The 12,485-nt window shown below is 41.4% G+C and overlaps 1 protein-coding gene across 1 annotated transcript in view; it reads right to left on the minus strand.

Moving 5' to 3' along the window:
• Positions 1-12,485, minus strand: part of RFC2 (replication factor C subunit 2) — a gene marked incomplete at its 5' end in the record, with an annotated part of 169,838 nt that overhangs the window by 106,111 nt on the left and 51,242 nt on the right. The window contains one exon of the mRNA XM_044054862.1: positions 6,651-6,814. Coding sequence (XP_043910797.1) covers positions 6,651-6,814 — 164 coding nt within the window. The remainder of the gene's footprint in view (positions 1-6,650; positions 6,815-12,485) is intronic.

The raw sequence follows: 12,485 nt of genomic DNA on the forward strand, positions 1-12,485 counted from the left end.
CTTTATACATTACTGTTAATAAAAGTCTGCAGAGCACCCTCGTGCAATAACAGTGTGTTATCTTCATTAAACATTTCACAGTATTTTTGAAAGCCAACGGTGTATCTTCATTATCTCTGACTTGTAGAATAGTTCCTGAATGTTGTATGATTTTACACAGCTTACTCCACAGATAGTTTCAGATCATGTTACTAGTCTATGCAATCATTTAGGAGTGATAAAATAACATACCTTTTTCTAATGCTACAGCTGCCTTATGATTCAAACTTTGCTGACATTTTTATTTAAAGCTTTTAACATGTCTGTAAATACACAATCATGTTAACTTGCCAGTATTCAAAGTCTTGTTCTATCTTTATAAATTCTCCGATGCATTCCTTTCTACAAAAACAAACGTTTTAACACAGTAGTGGCTTTTTCCTTGGAGGACCAATGCATACATCTCATGCCTTTAAAGACAAATCGCAAGGGCTCCCTACCACCTGTCTGTAGTGCAGCACAAGGGCCATCTACCACCAGTCCGTAGTGCAGCACAAGGGCTACCTACCACCCGTCTGTAGTGCAGCTCAAGGGCTACCTACCACCCGTCTGTAGTGCAGCTCAAGGGCTACCTACCACCCGTCTGTAGTGCAGCCCAAGGGCTACCTACCACCCATTTGCAGTGCAGCTCAAGGGCTACCTACCACCCGTCTGTAGTGCAGCTCAAGGGCTACCTACCACCCGTCTGTAGTGCAGCACAAGGGCTACCTACCACCCGTCTGTAGTGCAGCTCAAGGGCTACCTACCACCCGTCTGTAGTGCAGCTCAAGGGCTACCTACCACCCGTCTGTAGTGCAGCTCAAGGGCTACCTACCACCCGTCTGTAGTGCAGCTCAAGGGCTACCTACCACTGGCCTGTAGTGCAGCTCAAGGGCTACCTACCACCCGCCTGTAGTGCAGCTCAAGGGCTACCTACCACCCGTCTGTAGTGCAGCTCAAGGGCTACCTACCACCCGTCTGTAGTGCAGCTCAAGGGCTACCTACCACCCGTCTGTAGTGCAGCTCAAGGGCTACCTACCACCCGTCTGTAGTGCAGCACAAGGGCTACCTACCACCCGTCTGTAGTGCAGCACAAGGGCTACCTACCACCCGTCTGTAGTGCAGCACAAGGGCTACCTACCACCCGTCTGTAGTGCAGTACCGTATCCCCTGCAGAAAAGACATGCCAAAACCTTTGCTACACCCAGAGTTTTGCTTCCAACTTACAATATCTGTTAAAATGTGTGAACGGACATGCAAATTGCAGCTTCTAAAATATCTTGTGCTGAAAGTTTACTACATGAAGAAGATAAAATTGTTGCTTCTGCAGAATCTATTACAAGTGTTTTATAAAGACTTACTGTATCTGTAATGACAAAATTCAATAGGGTCACAGATTCATAGGTAAAGTACTAGGCTAGCTGCCCTTCCAGGTCATTTTAAACCTAGCCAATTTCCATTTTTATGCTCTAAATAACCTATCCTAACAGGTTACAGACTGGGTCTTACCCATGCCATGGTTGATAATTACATTATCCCTAAAGAGAATAACTTGGATCATACCATAGATAAATCAAGGGGACCCATGCATCGGATAAAGCATTTAGGAGCTGCCTCTGTCTATTAGTAGCACAGGGGGGCAAGTCCTGGGGTAAACTGTCTTGTTTCCCATCCACAGATCTAAGGTATGCTTGAAAATGGACAGGGATAAACTTATGTGGATGGGGAGTATGTTCCATAGCAAAGGTATCCTTTGTTAAATATACCCATCCCTCCAAACCGTTCTGTTGATGTTGCAGAAGACCAATAAAGCAGACTATCCACTCAGATACATTTTATTTAGAAACAGGCAGAATGCCTCCTCCTGTAACAAAAAAATAAGCCACTGGTTTATTCTCAAAGGCAAATTTTCTTGGTACAGTATTTTAGTTTATTTTGCACATATGACAGACACAGGTGACATTTCTTTTCATTTTGATAGTTTAGACAGAAAACAAGGAATAGACATAATGTTTAGGAGACATTGCTAAGACATTTGGCATGAAAAATGAACTAGTATTTAGAAACTGCTTATGCAAGGCAGTGTATTATGCAAGACAGTGTAAGGTGGCTTGCAGACCACGGCTTGCAACTCTGAAACCCTTCTCCTAGAGGCAACATGAACAAGAAAAAGATTTTACTAATACTGGCACTTTATATCCACAGTCAACTGACTTAAGAGGAGGCACAGTCATCTTAAAACAGTTCAAGTAGGACAGACATGATTTTCTGTAAGTCTTAGCTTACTTGCATCTTTTAGGAAGACTTTCATGGACAGTGCACCAGCTAACATAGGAGTGGCTGATACACATGCAAAAAGAAAGGTGTGCACTTCAGAGAAGAAATAAGCAGAGCTGTTTTCAAGCAACTAGTAAAAATAATCCAAGATTCTTGAAACTGGACAGCAGTTCAGTGAGTCAAGAAATATGGGTAGAGTCCATTTCTGTAAGCAATACTTCCTTGTAGTAGGCTTTCCAGATAGGTTTATAATGATCTGGACCTAAACAAAAATGAATTATTGTCTGGTATCACATTTCTACCATTCATACTAACAGACTGGACAGCACTGAGAATGAAGTAGAACTTTGCCTTGATGTTGAGTCAGTAGGGACATCTGTACATGAAAATGCCAAGGAGGAAAAGTGGCTAACTTTGCAAAGACAGAGAGCAGAGATGCCATGATTACAAGGGAACAATCATAATAGTTGGATTTGGTAAAAAGTAAAGCACTTTATGCATGAAAAAAAAAAAATTGGAGGAAAGCATACAGAAAAGCTGGAGTCCAAAGGATTCTGAAAACATCTCTTCTAAAAAAAATTCTCATGACTAAGTAGAGAACAGAAAGTTTGGAGCCAATGTTTGAGGTTATGTACAAACAGGTACACTTCTACATGCTCCACCTTTGTACAACTGGATGAAAATCTCTGTATCCAGTTTCTACCAATAAGATTATTTATATGCTGAGGAAGTCTGCCGGCTGGCTCTGTAGCCCTGGAACACATACAATGTGCCAAATGGTCTTACATCAGATCATCTTTAAGATCGATCCATCAGTTTTGTCTATCCATCCATCCATCACTAACCCTCTATTTTTTCCAATTTTGTGTGCAAAGGGTTGGGGGTGCACATCAACAGCGATCTAGAGCCAATGTTTACACCGCCAGATGGCTAGCCCTGCTATAAAATCACACTTACTGTTCATAATAATGTCACACACTTCATATTCTATCTGTTGCACTGGTAGCTGCCTCTCCTTGCCCCTTTGGTGTTGCCCTGATCTGTTCGTATATTCTGTTCAATTCCCTTCCCTCTGATTTCTCAGCCTCTCGGACCTCCTCAGAGGGGGATATTCTAAAGGGAAAAAAATCCACCACACTGCCAAAAGATACATCAGCTGTTTACTACATCAAAGACATACTGAGTGCTTTCACCCATCATTCCGTGGGCTTCTTCAGAGTAAAGTGCCTGAGGCTGCCACTAAGACAAAGACAACACTCAAAGACCAATTTCCTTCCTCAGAAAATGCATTTAAATGTCCCAAATGTCTGAGTCGCAGCCTACTAAAAAATGTATAAACTCCACAAAAAAAATTGAGTTTTAGATTTCACATTCATTAGAAAAATGCATACTAACACAAATCCTGTTATTCTAGCTGATTTATAACCTGTAAATGCTATTTTATGTGCTTTTTCTGATTAACCAGCCATTTGTTTATCCAGCCTAAAGTCTGGTCTCAGCGGGACTGGATAAGAGGGAGTCTACTGTACTTATTGATGACAAAAGTTCCCCCTCTTAGCACAGTTTTTTTTAAAGGTTATAAAATCAGAGGACCACCACGATTTTTGGAATTCCTACAATGCATAACAACTTAAACGACTCACCTCTTAGGCCTATTGTGGACGGTAAGGCTTTAGCCAAATTTATGGATTATCAAATCAAGAACATATTGCATGGTCACCCTTCCTGTTTCAAAGATTATTGGGATTTTTTAATCAAAGGTTTCTAATGACATTTAGAAGGATAAACTTATTTTGTCACCATCAATGTTAAAGACCTTTTTACTGTTATCCCTCACACATTAGGAATTGAATGGTTTTATTTCTACTTGTGCCACAATTCTGACTTGGACCACAATAAGATTTTAACTTTAAGGTCATTAATGAAGGCTGTTTTAGAAAACAACTTCATTGTTTTTGAACACCAATCATTCAAACAGAAGGGTGTAGCAATGGGGGCAGCATGTGCCTCACTTTTGCCAACATTGTGCTTGCACACTGGGAGAACAACTATGTATTCAGTTCTATATGTTAGTCCCTTTATGGATGGTACCTTTATGACATCATAATTTTCTGGGCTGACAATCAGTCGAGATTGGAACAGTTCTTTGAATATATTCACACCACTACAGACTTTTTGACGTTCACTGTGACTTTACATACTGAACAGGTAAATTACCTTGACATTACCATTATGAAGAACAGAAAGAAAAGACTGCTTGAATCTAAAATTTATAAAAAAAAAACACTTACTCCAACACACTATTACATTTTGAAAGTTAGCACCTTATTCAAAAGAGGTCACTCGTTAAGGGTCAATGTGTTCGGTTGGCATAGATGCCGATGAACTCTAATTCCAAAACCAATGTAGACTACTGAAGTGCATGTTAAAGTGAAGGGGCTATCCAAATTATTTTCTACATGATATTTTTGTGAAGTCAGGACAAGAGAGTTTTCGGTCATTTTGCCCCTCTATTGGGGCGGAAAATAAAGTCTGGCACCTCCACCCATTAGCGTAAGTAAAAACACTGATAGTGACCAACTTTGTAAAGTGCTTATTTTAACTTTTAACACTGATTAGTGAGGGAAGCCACACGTATTGTTTACAAAAAGGATACTTGCTTGAAAAATCTGTTAGAAAGGGAGAATTATATTAGCCAAGAAGGAAGGGTGACAAAATGTGGTCACTGTTCGCAATGTAAATATATTCTGGAAGTGAATAATGTACAACTTAGTTAATTTTGGGGTGATTAAATTATGTAAAACATATTATTATTATTATGGCACAAAAGGTGTGGTTTACATTGCATCGTGTCAAAACTGTGCATGTTTTTATGTTGGAAAAATCAAGTGTAACCTTAGAAGCAGAATTTATCAACAGTACTATAATACACAGAAAAAAGATCCAAAGAAGGCTTTACTTAAACACATGTCTGAACACGAACATTATTCTTTCAAGTTCATAAGTCATCATGTACATCTAGGGGCACAGGGGTGGACCAATAGATGATTTTCTTGAGTTCAAGGAATTGCAATGGCAGCTCAGAACTAATGCTACAATTTACCCGGGATTAAATGAAACGCTTTCTACAGCAACAGTTTGAAGCTGAAAGCTGCCTTTGCAGTAGAAGAGATTTCTAGGCTTTGCAGTTTTAGATTCTCTATATGCTATAAAAACTTGATTTTGCTTAACTGTTTTACTACTGTTGTTTGTTTAAAATCATATTTATATTTTTTATATCCATTGTTTTTATCAAAGTTATTTTTTTGCTCCGATTGATGAATTAAGGGAGTAAACCAATTATCCAATCACAATGTTTTTACTAGTATTTAAGCTGTGGTGTATATGTCTGTTTTATTCGGAAAAAGTCCTTGCATTTGGGATGAAAGTGCATAATAAACTTTCATTCAGAGCATCCGGTTTTCATTCTTTTATTTTCTTCTTTAAGTTGGGAAAGCTACATGATCTCACTCTCACTTAAGAGCAACGAACCACTGCTGTGGCATGGCTTTTATTTAGAAACATCTGCTATTTTTCCTACTAGTGATCTTCTTTCTTCTTCTTTTGGCTTTTCCCACTTAGGGGTCGCCACAGTGGATCACCTGTCTGCTCATGATTGGCAGTGGAGATTTACGGTGTCGAGTTGCCAGCCCAGCGCCCAACCTTCCACTGAAGGCACACACTCACACCTAGGGCCAATTTGGAGTGTCCAATCCACCTACTGCATTGTCTTTGGGATGTGGGAGGAAATTGGAGCACCTGGAGGAAACCCATGCGACCACAAGGAAGACATGCAGACTCCGCACAGAAGGCACCCCAGCCGAGGATCGAACCGGAGAACCTCTTGCTGTGAGGCGACAATGCTAACCAAGACATTAAGGAAGGTACACGTATACATGACATGCATTTAGCAGTGCCACAATATTAGCCACTGCAGACTGACATGCAAATTCTCCATGTGGAAATGCCAACGATTTGCCACATCCATGACCTCCCTACTCAACTGTAACAATAACTCAACCAAATGTCACATTTTTTTACGAATATATGAGGTAACACTATCTGTCTAATGGTCCCAAGTAACTGAGGTCTCTCTATATTCAGACATGGAACCTCTGCCAGTGCACATGTGGGACTAGATGGCATATGGGTCATCTCACTTTTTCTGTCCGCCAAGCCACAGCTCTAACTAGTTGCATTAGCAAATGTTTTTCTAAGACCTCTAATGTGGCTCCAAATGCCAAAGTCATTATAAAGCATTACTTTCGATTTAATATTTGAGTGCTTTATAAGAAATAAAATTCCAGCTGGCTTACCTTAAATACATTTTCACTATTAACAAAGCCAAAACCAGAATGGGTTGACTGTACGTTGTTTAAAGCCTGAAAAAAAAAAAAGACAGAAAAAATGAAGGAGAAGGCCAGAGATGCGCAGTATTCCACATATGGCAAATGATTTGGTTCAATACAAACTTGTTTAACTTTTATGCACAAGCACAAATTATTTCACTGAATGCACAAACATTTACAAGAAGATGCAATATATTTATGAAACATGCAATAAGGGAGATGATATAACAGATATAACAAACTTAAACCATGAAATAAGAATGAATACAATGAGGCATGTTTAGAAAGGGTAAAAGAAAAAGTTAACATACCAACAGTTGAGTATACTCCAAATAAGATTTTTTATTGCATCGTTTCAACAGTAACCTGTTACATGCCAGATCTTACTGATAAATATTTGACCTCAACATATACTTTCTCACCTCAGTTTCCCCAAATATTTATTTTAGACTGCACTGCTGTTTATAAACAAAGATAAAAGAAAACAATTGAGAGTGACTGTATCTATGTGCTGTACATTTTGGCAGAGTATCTCCTTTTAGAGGGTTATGGTCTAGCTGATTAATTTATTTAAATAATTATTTCCTGGGGCTTTAAACAAAGAATTGATATTTGGCTGGAACTGCCTAAATACAACAGAAATAAGCCTGGTTTTTAAACAACCTGACTTCTTCTTTTCTTCACCAAGTTATAACTGAATTGATCTGAGGAACATAGGACACTACACTGCAAGGCAAAACTACACAGACAAGGATAAACAATTGCAGATGTCTTTACACTGACTGGTACTACAAACACACATCTACTAATAAAATGCAACCTAGTGCACAGAGCAATTAATTTCAGCTAGGCTTTCCTGAATGGGAAAAGGCATGTCCTACTCTTATAGCCCTGCTGTGTATATTTTAGAAAGACAGAAGACAGACTCAATCCAAAATCATAAAATTGGCTTAATCTGTACAAGTTAACAAAATCCTAGCCTGTAAATTAGCAAAATGGGATAAGAAACAGAACAGTACTTGGATCCTCAAAATCCATCTAACCAGTCAGCATACATATACAACCTCAATTAAGCCGATTACAAGAGGGCAGTACCTTTTGGAAAAGCATGCAGACATATGCATGCCCCCCTCAAACCTTGTTTGCATTCTGGAGTCCTGCTTTTCTGCTACCCTCACATGCCCTGTTCCCATTCCACTGCTCCTTTTCAGTCACCTTTAAATCCTCATCTAGAGGGAGGGAGGGCAGCAACAGGGAGTTGAGTACTTATCACCCCCTCATTGGTCAGGTCTGACCAGAAGCCTATCATACTTAACATCCACACCCCCCCCCCCACCCCAAGTAAGGAAACCTCCATAAAAAACTTCTCCAAAGCCAACTTCATGCTATTTAAGTCAGAAGTGACAAACTTCAGGACACCCATGCAGATGGGAACTGAAAGTTGGACTGCTGAATTCTACACTAAGGCACTGTACGAGCACATCCACTCATGCATGAATCATGCCATCCCAAATAGAACCAAGATGCTCTCCTCCAAAAAAAGGAAGCCAATCTGGTGGTCCCCTGCCATAAACAAACTTTACAACAACAGGAAGAAACTGTTGCAGAAAAGAGGAAAATTCTGGGATGCAAAAAACTCCCTTACCAGCCTCAGTAAGAAGCCGAGATCCCTCATAAAATCCTCCAAAGCTAGTTATGAAAATAAAATTTCCAACAATTCCAAAGACAACCACTATGCATTCTCTATAACTACGTCAAGAATCTAAATGGCAATGCTCAGATCTGCTCTGAGCTACAACAGAATGGCATTAAATATATTGATCCCAAGGATATTGCCAATATCCTAGCAGATCAATTCAGTGCCAACTTCGCCTCCTTCTCACCCCCTAAACGGCCCAGCTCAATACCGGAAGATTGACAAATTCTGGTAAGAACGGCCACACAGGTAAAAAACGCATTCTCCAAAGCTAAGAATACAGCACCCATGGGACCAGATGACATCCCGGGCTGTATATTACATGAACTACAAAATAAAACTGGCACCTCACCTAAGTGTCATGTTTAATTACAGCCCACCTCTGGCTTCGTGCCCACTGAGTGGCACACAGCTACAGTTATCCCACTCCACAAGGGGAATCCACCTTGGATCCCAGGAACTACCGCCCCATCAGTCTGACGAGCCTGATCTGCAAGGCCATGGAACGTATTATCATGGCACTTATAAACAAAGACATTGGCAACCTTCAAACACTGGACCCCACCCAGTTTGGGTTTGTGAAGGGCCGATCTTGTCTCCTGAACCTGACTGACTTCTTCAAATCAGTCTCCAGAGCAGTGGACGAGGGTAAGGTGGTCCACACAGCCTATCTGGACCTCGCCAAGGCCACTGACACCATCCCCCACTCTAGAATCATAGACAGACTTACTAAGCTGGGCATTAATCCCTACGTCACTCGATGGTTGCCAACTGGCTTACTGACAGAACCCACACTGTAAAAGTAGCAGACTCCAAATCCAGCTCTAGACAAGTGACAAGTGGAGTACCTCCAGGTTCAGTCCTGGGACCACTCTTGTTTGGCATCTACTTCTCTGAAGTACAGGCCAATACTAAGGGACTCTGGCTAACGAAGTTTGCAGATGACTGCAAAGTGGGAGCCATTATTGAATCCCCAAATTATGTGGATACTCTACAAATGGGCCTAACAGATGCTTGGTGCCAGAGCCATGGGCTCAAGCTCAATGCCAAGAAATGTATAGTTATCCCCTTTGGGAAAAAACATGTACTCGTGAATTACCACATAGGTGGCAGTACACTAAACACCGAAAGTGTGATAAGAGACTTAGGGACACAGGTGGACAGTGGTCTCACCTTCGATAACCACATCGCCACAACAGTCTGGCACACCTCATCATCCAGAAAAAAGGAGGTCATTGTCTCACTGTACTCATCCCTCATTAGACCCATTATAGAATACAACCCCCCGTTTGGTAAGTACCTCTCAAGACATCTGCAACAACTGGAAAGACCGCAGAAATACCTCAATAAAAGAATCACAGGCCTAAAGCAGATGTCCTACGCTGACCGCCTTAAAAAAACTCCAGCTATACTTTGTCGCAAATCATCTACTCAGAGGCGATATATGCTTAACATACAAGGCCAAGACAAACCCAGAGCTGTTGGACATGCTACACTTAAGGAAATCCCAATCCCTCAGAACCACACCATCCAGGGATCTAAACCTTGTCATCACAATAAACAAAACATGCTGGAGGGATAGGTTCCTGACCCAGAGACTCCCCAGACTCTGGAATAGACTGCCCATACATGTCAAGCAGAGTGCCTCTTTGGTCCTCTTCAAAAGGAACCTTGACAATTGGATGGGAGAAAGGAAATTCACCCCGGGGATCACATCAGTCGCCCTGCTAGACAGGGGTCCAGGGAAGTAAATAGTGTGGGAAAAAATAGCCAGGGAATTGTTATGGCTAGGCTTGTATAGGCCCTGGGGTCGATAGCCTAGTACCAACCTATGAAATGGTGGGAGTTTTAAATTTGTTGGGTACCTGACAAAGCTGTCAAGAAAGTGCAACCATATGTACTCCCTTGCACACAGAGTAGTCACTGTTTTCTATTGATGAATGCAATCCCTTCTCCTTACTTTTCTTTCCTAAGAATTCATTCTCCTGCACAATGTAGATCTAGCTGGGATCTCTCTCCTCACTATCAACATCTCTTATGTCACCTGTTTCCTGGACTGTCATCTAAAACAGGGGCTGTGGGCCAGGAAACTGTCTGTGCCAAAGCCTCTGACACTATCTATACCAATAAAACAAAGGCGTGACCTGAACTGGTTCTGGACTTGGGTAAACATGAAAATTGTTAGGCAAGATCTAAAACTAGGAGCCAGTATCCTCAATGATGAGCAAAGGTCACTACTGGTAAGACTGATTTCTGAGGGCCAGTCTAACTGGCCACTGCTCTTCCTCTAACTTCAATCTCGGATGCAGTGGATCAGCAAATGCAACACAGATGGTTGAGTTCCACATGCAGATGCCAGTCCACCATGACGTGGGTGGCGACCAGCATGGATGATAGCATTGCCAGGTTTGATGACAGAATCAATGTTTATACAAATGGGGATTATAAAAAGAGAAAACAGCCATTTAGACGGAAACATCCTAATGTTTAGTAACTGGCCAGTCAGTAAGAAAGAAAACTACTTCAAAGGTATTACCTGATCAGTGAATAACATCCTCAAATATTACAGCACTAATAATGATCCAGACTAGTGACAGTCATTCTTAGTGGCAGAAGTGTCAGTTGAACTTTGGCTTTATTAGAAATAGACTTATGGTGATCACCACAACCTTGACCTCAAATAATGGAAAAAGCCACCAGAAGAAAAAACTCATCTGTACAAGGGGACAACTTTTGTCCCTGCTGCTGTTCCGCAGTCTTAACATGTCCCATTCTATACCACATATAACATAAAACTACAGCTCAAGTCGAGCAAAGGAAAGAATGGCCAGAGATGAAGACTCCTCCCACTTTATTTTCTGAGCAGATTTCCAAAATATAAGCCCTTGACAACTTAATCGATTTTATTTTTAGTGTAGAAGGAAACAAATCTCTCAAACATCTGGAGTCATGATGCTCTCACATTTGCCGTGAACAGGAATCTGAAGGCACCAGGTGCATTTGGTAAAGTACAGTTGTGTACTTACCATAAATGTAGATGTTCGAGTGCATTCACTGTTGCAGTCATTACAATTGGGTTATCCTGCTGGCAGGCTACCCGCAGCCGGCCTGAATTCCAAAGTCTAGGTCCGGCGTCGGTTGCTGATGCCTCCTCCCTGACGTCAGTGCACCAGTGGTATAAAAGATGCAGCAGACACCATTTTCTTCAGTTTTTCTTGCCCCAGATGTCAGGTGCCCCCAAAAGGGTAGGCTAAAAATATGTCAATAAAGCATGCATGCGCTAAATAACAAGTTTCCTTCATCTACAAGTAAATACACCACATAGGTTGTATAGAATAGAGAAGTACAGATAAGGTCCAGCAAAGATAAGGGGGGGTGGTGGGTGGGTAACCTGGACTGCAACAGTGAATACATTCTAACATCTACATTTATGGTAGGTACACAACTGTACTATGTTCATTTTGTTTCACTGTTGCAGTCATTACAATTGGGTTGAATCCCAAAGCTAAGGTTGGGAGGCTGGAACTAAATAGAATTAGGAGCGGCTATGAGGCCCTGCAGAACTGCAGTGGCAAAGCCTGCCCTGGATTCGGAGTAGAGTGGTAAGTGGTAGTGCTTTGTAAAAGTATGCACTGAACTCCAGGTTGCAGCCTCTAAAATGTCTTTGGTGGGCACTCCTGTGAGGAAGGCTGCTGAAGTGGCTGCTGCTCTGGTTGAATGTGGCCCAATGCCCTTAGACACTGATTTGACATGCTGAGAATAGCATAGACGAACGCAGTGTCCTATCCACTTTGAAATAGTCTGCTTTGAGATAGCCTTTCCTTGTGATCCTGCAGCATATGCTACCAGTAATTGCTCAGTCTTTCTGAAAGCTTTGGTTCTGTCCAAGTAGAAGCGCAGCTGTCTGTGTATGTCCAAAGAATGCAGAAGTTTCTCACCCTTATTCTGTGGGATTGGATAAAAGGTAGGCAAATTAATAGTTTGGTTGAGGGCCACACTGGACACTACCTTAGGCATAAAAGTGGGGTTTGTCCTTAGAGAAACCCTATCTGGATAGATGATGATGATAAAGGGTTCCACAGCCATGAGTGCCTGTAGCTCTGGAC

This window comes from Protopterus annectens, chromosome 13.part0 (assembly GCF_019279795.1).
Source record: "Protopterus annectens isolate FY-2018-M chromosome 13.part0, PAN1.0, whole genome shotgun sequence".
Taxonomy (NCBI): Eukaryota; Metazoa; Chordata; order Ceratodontiformes; family Protopteridae; genus Protopterus; species Protopterus annectens.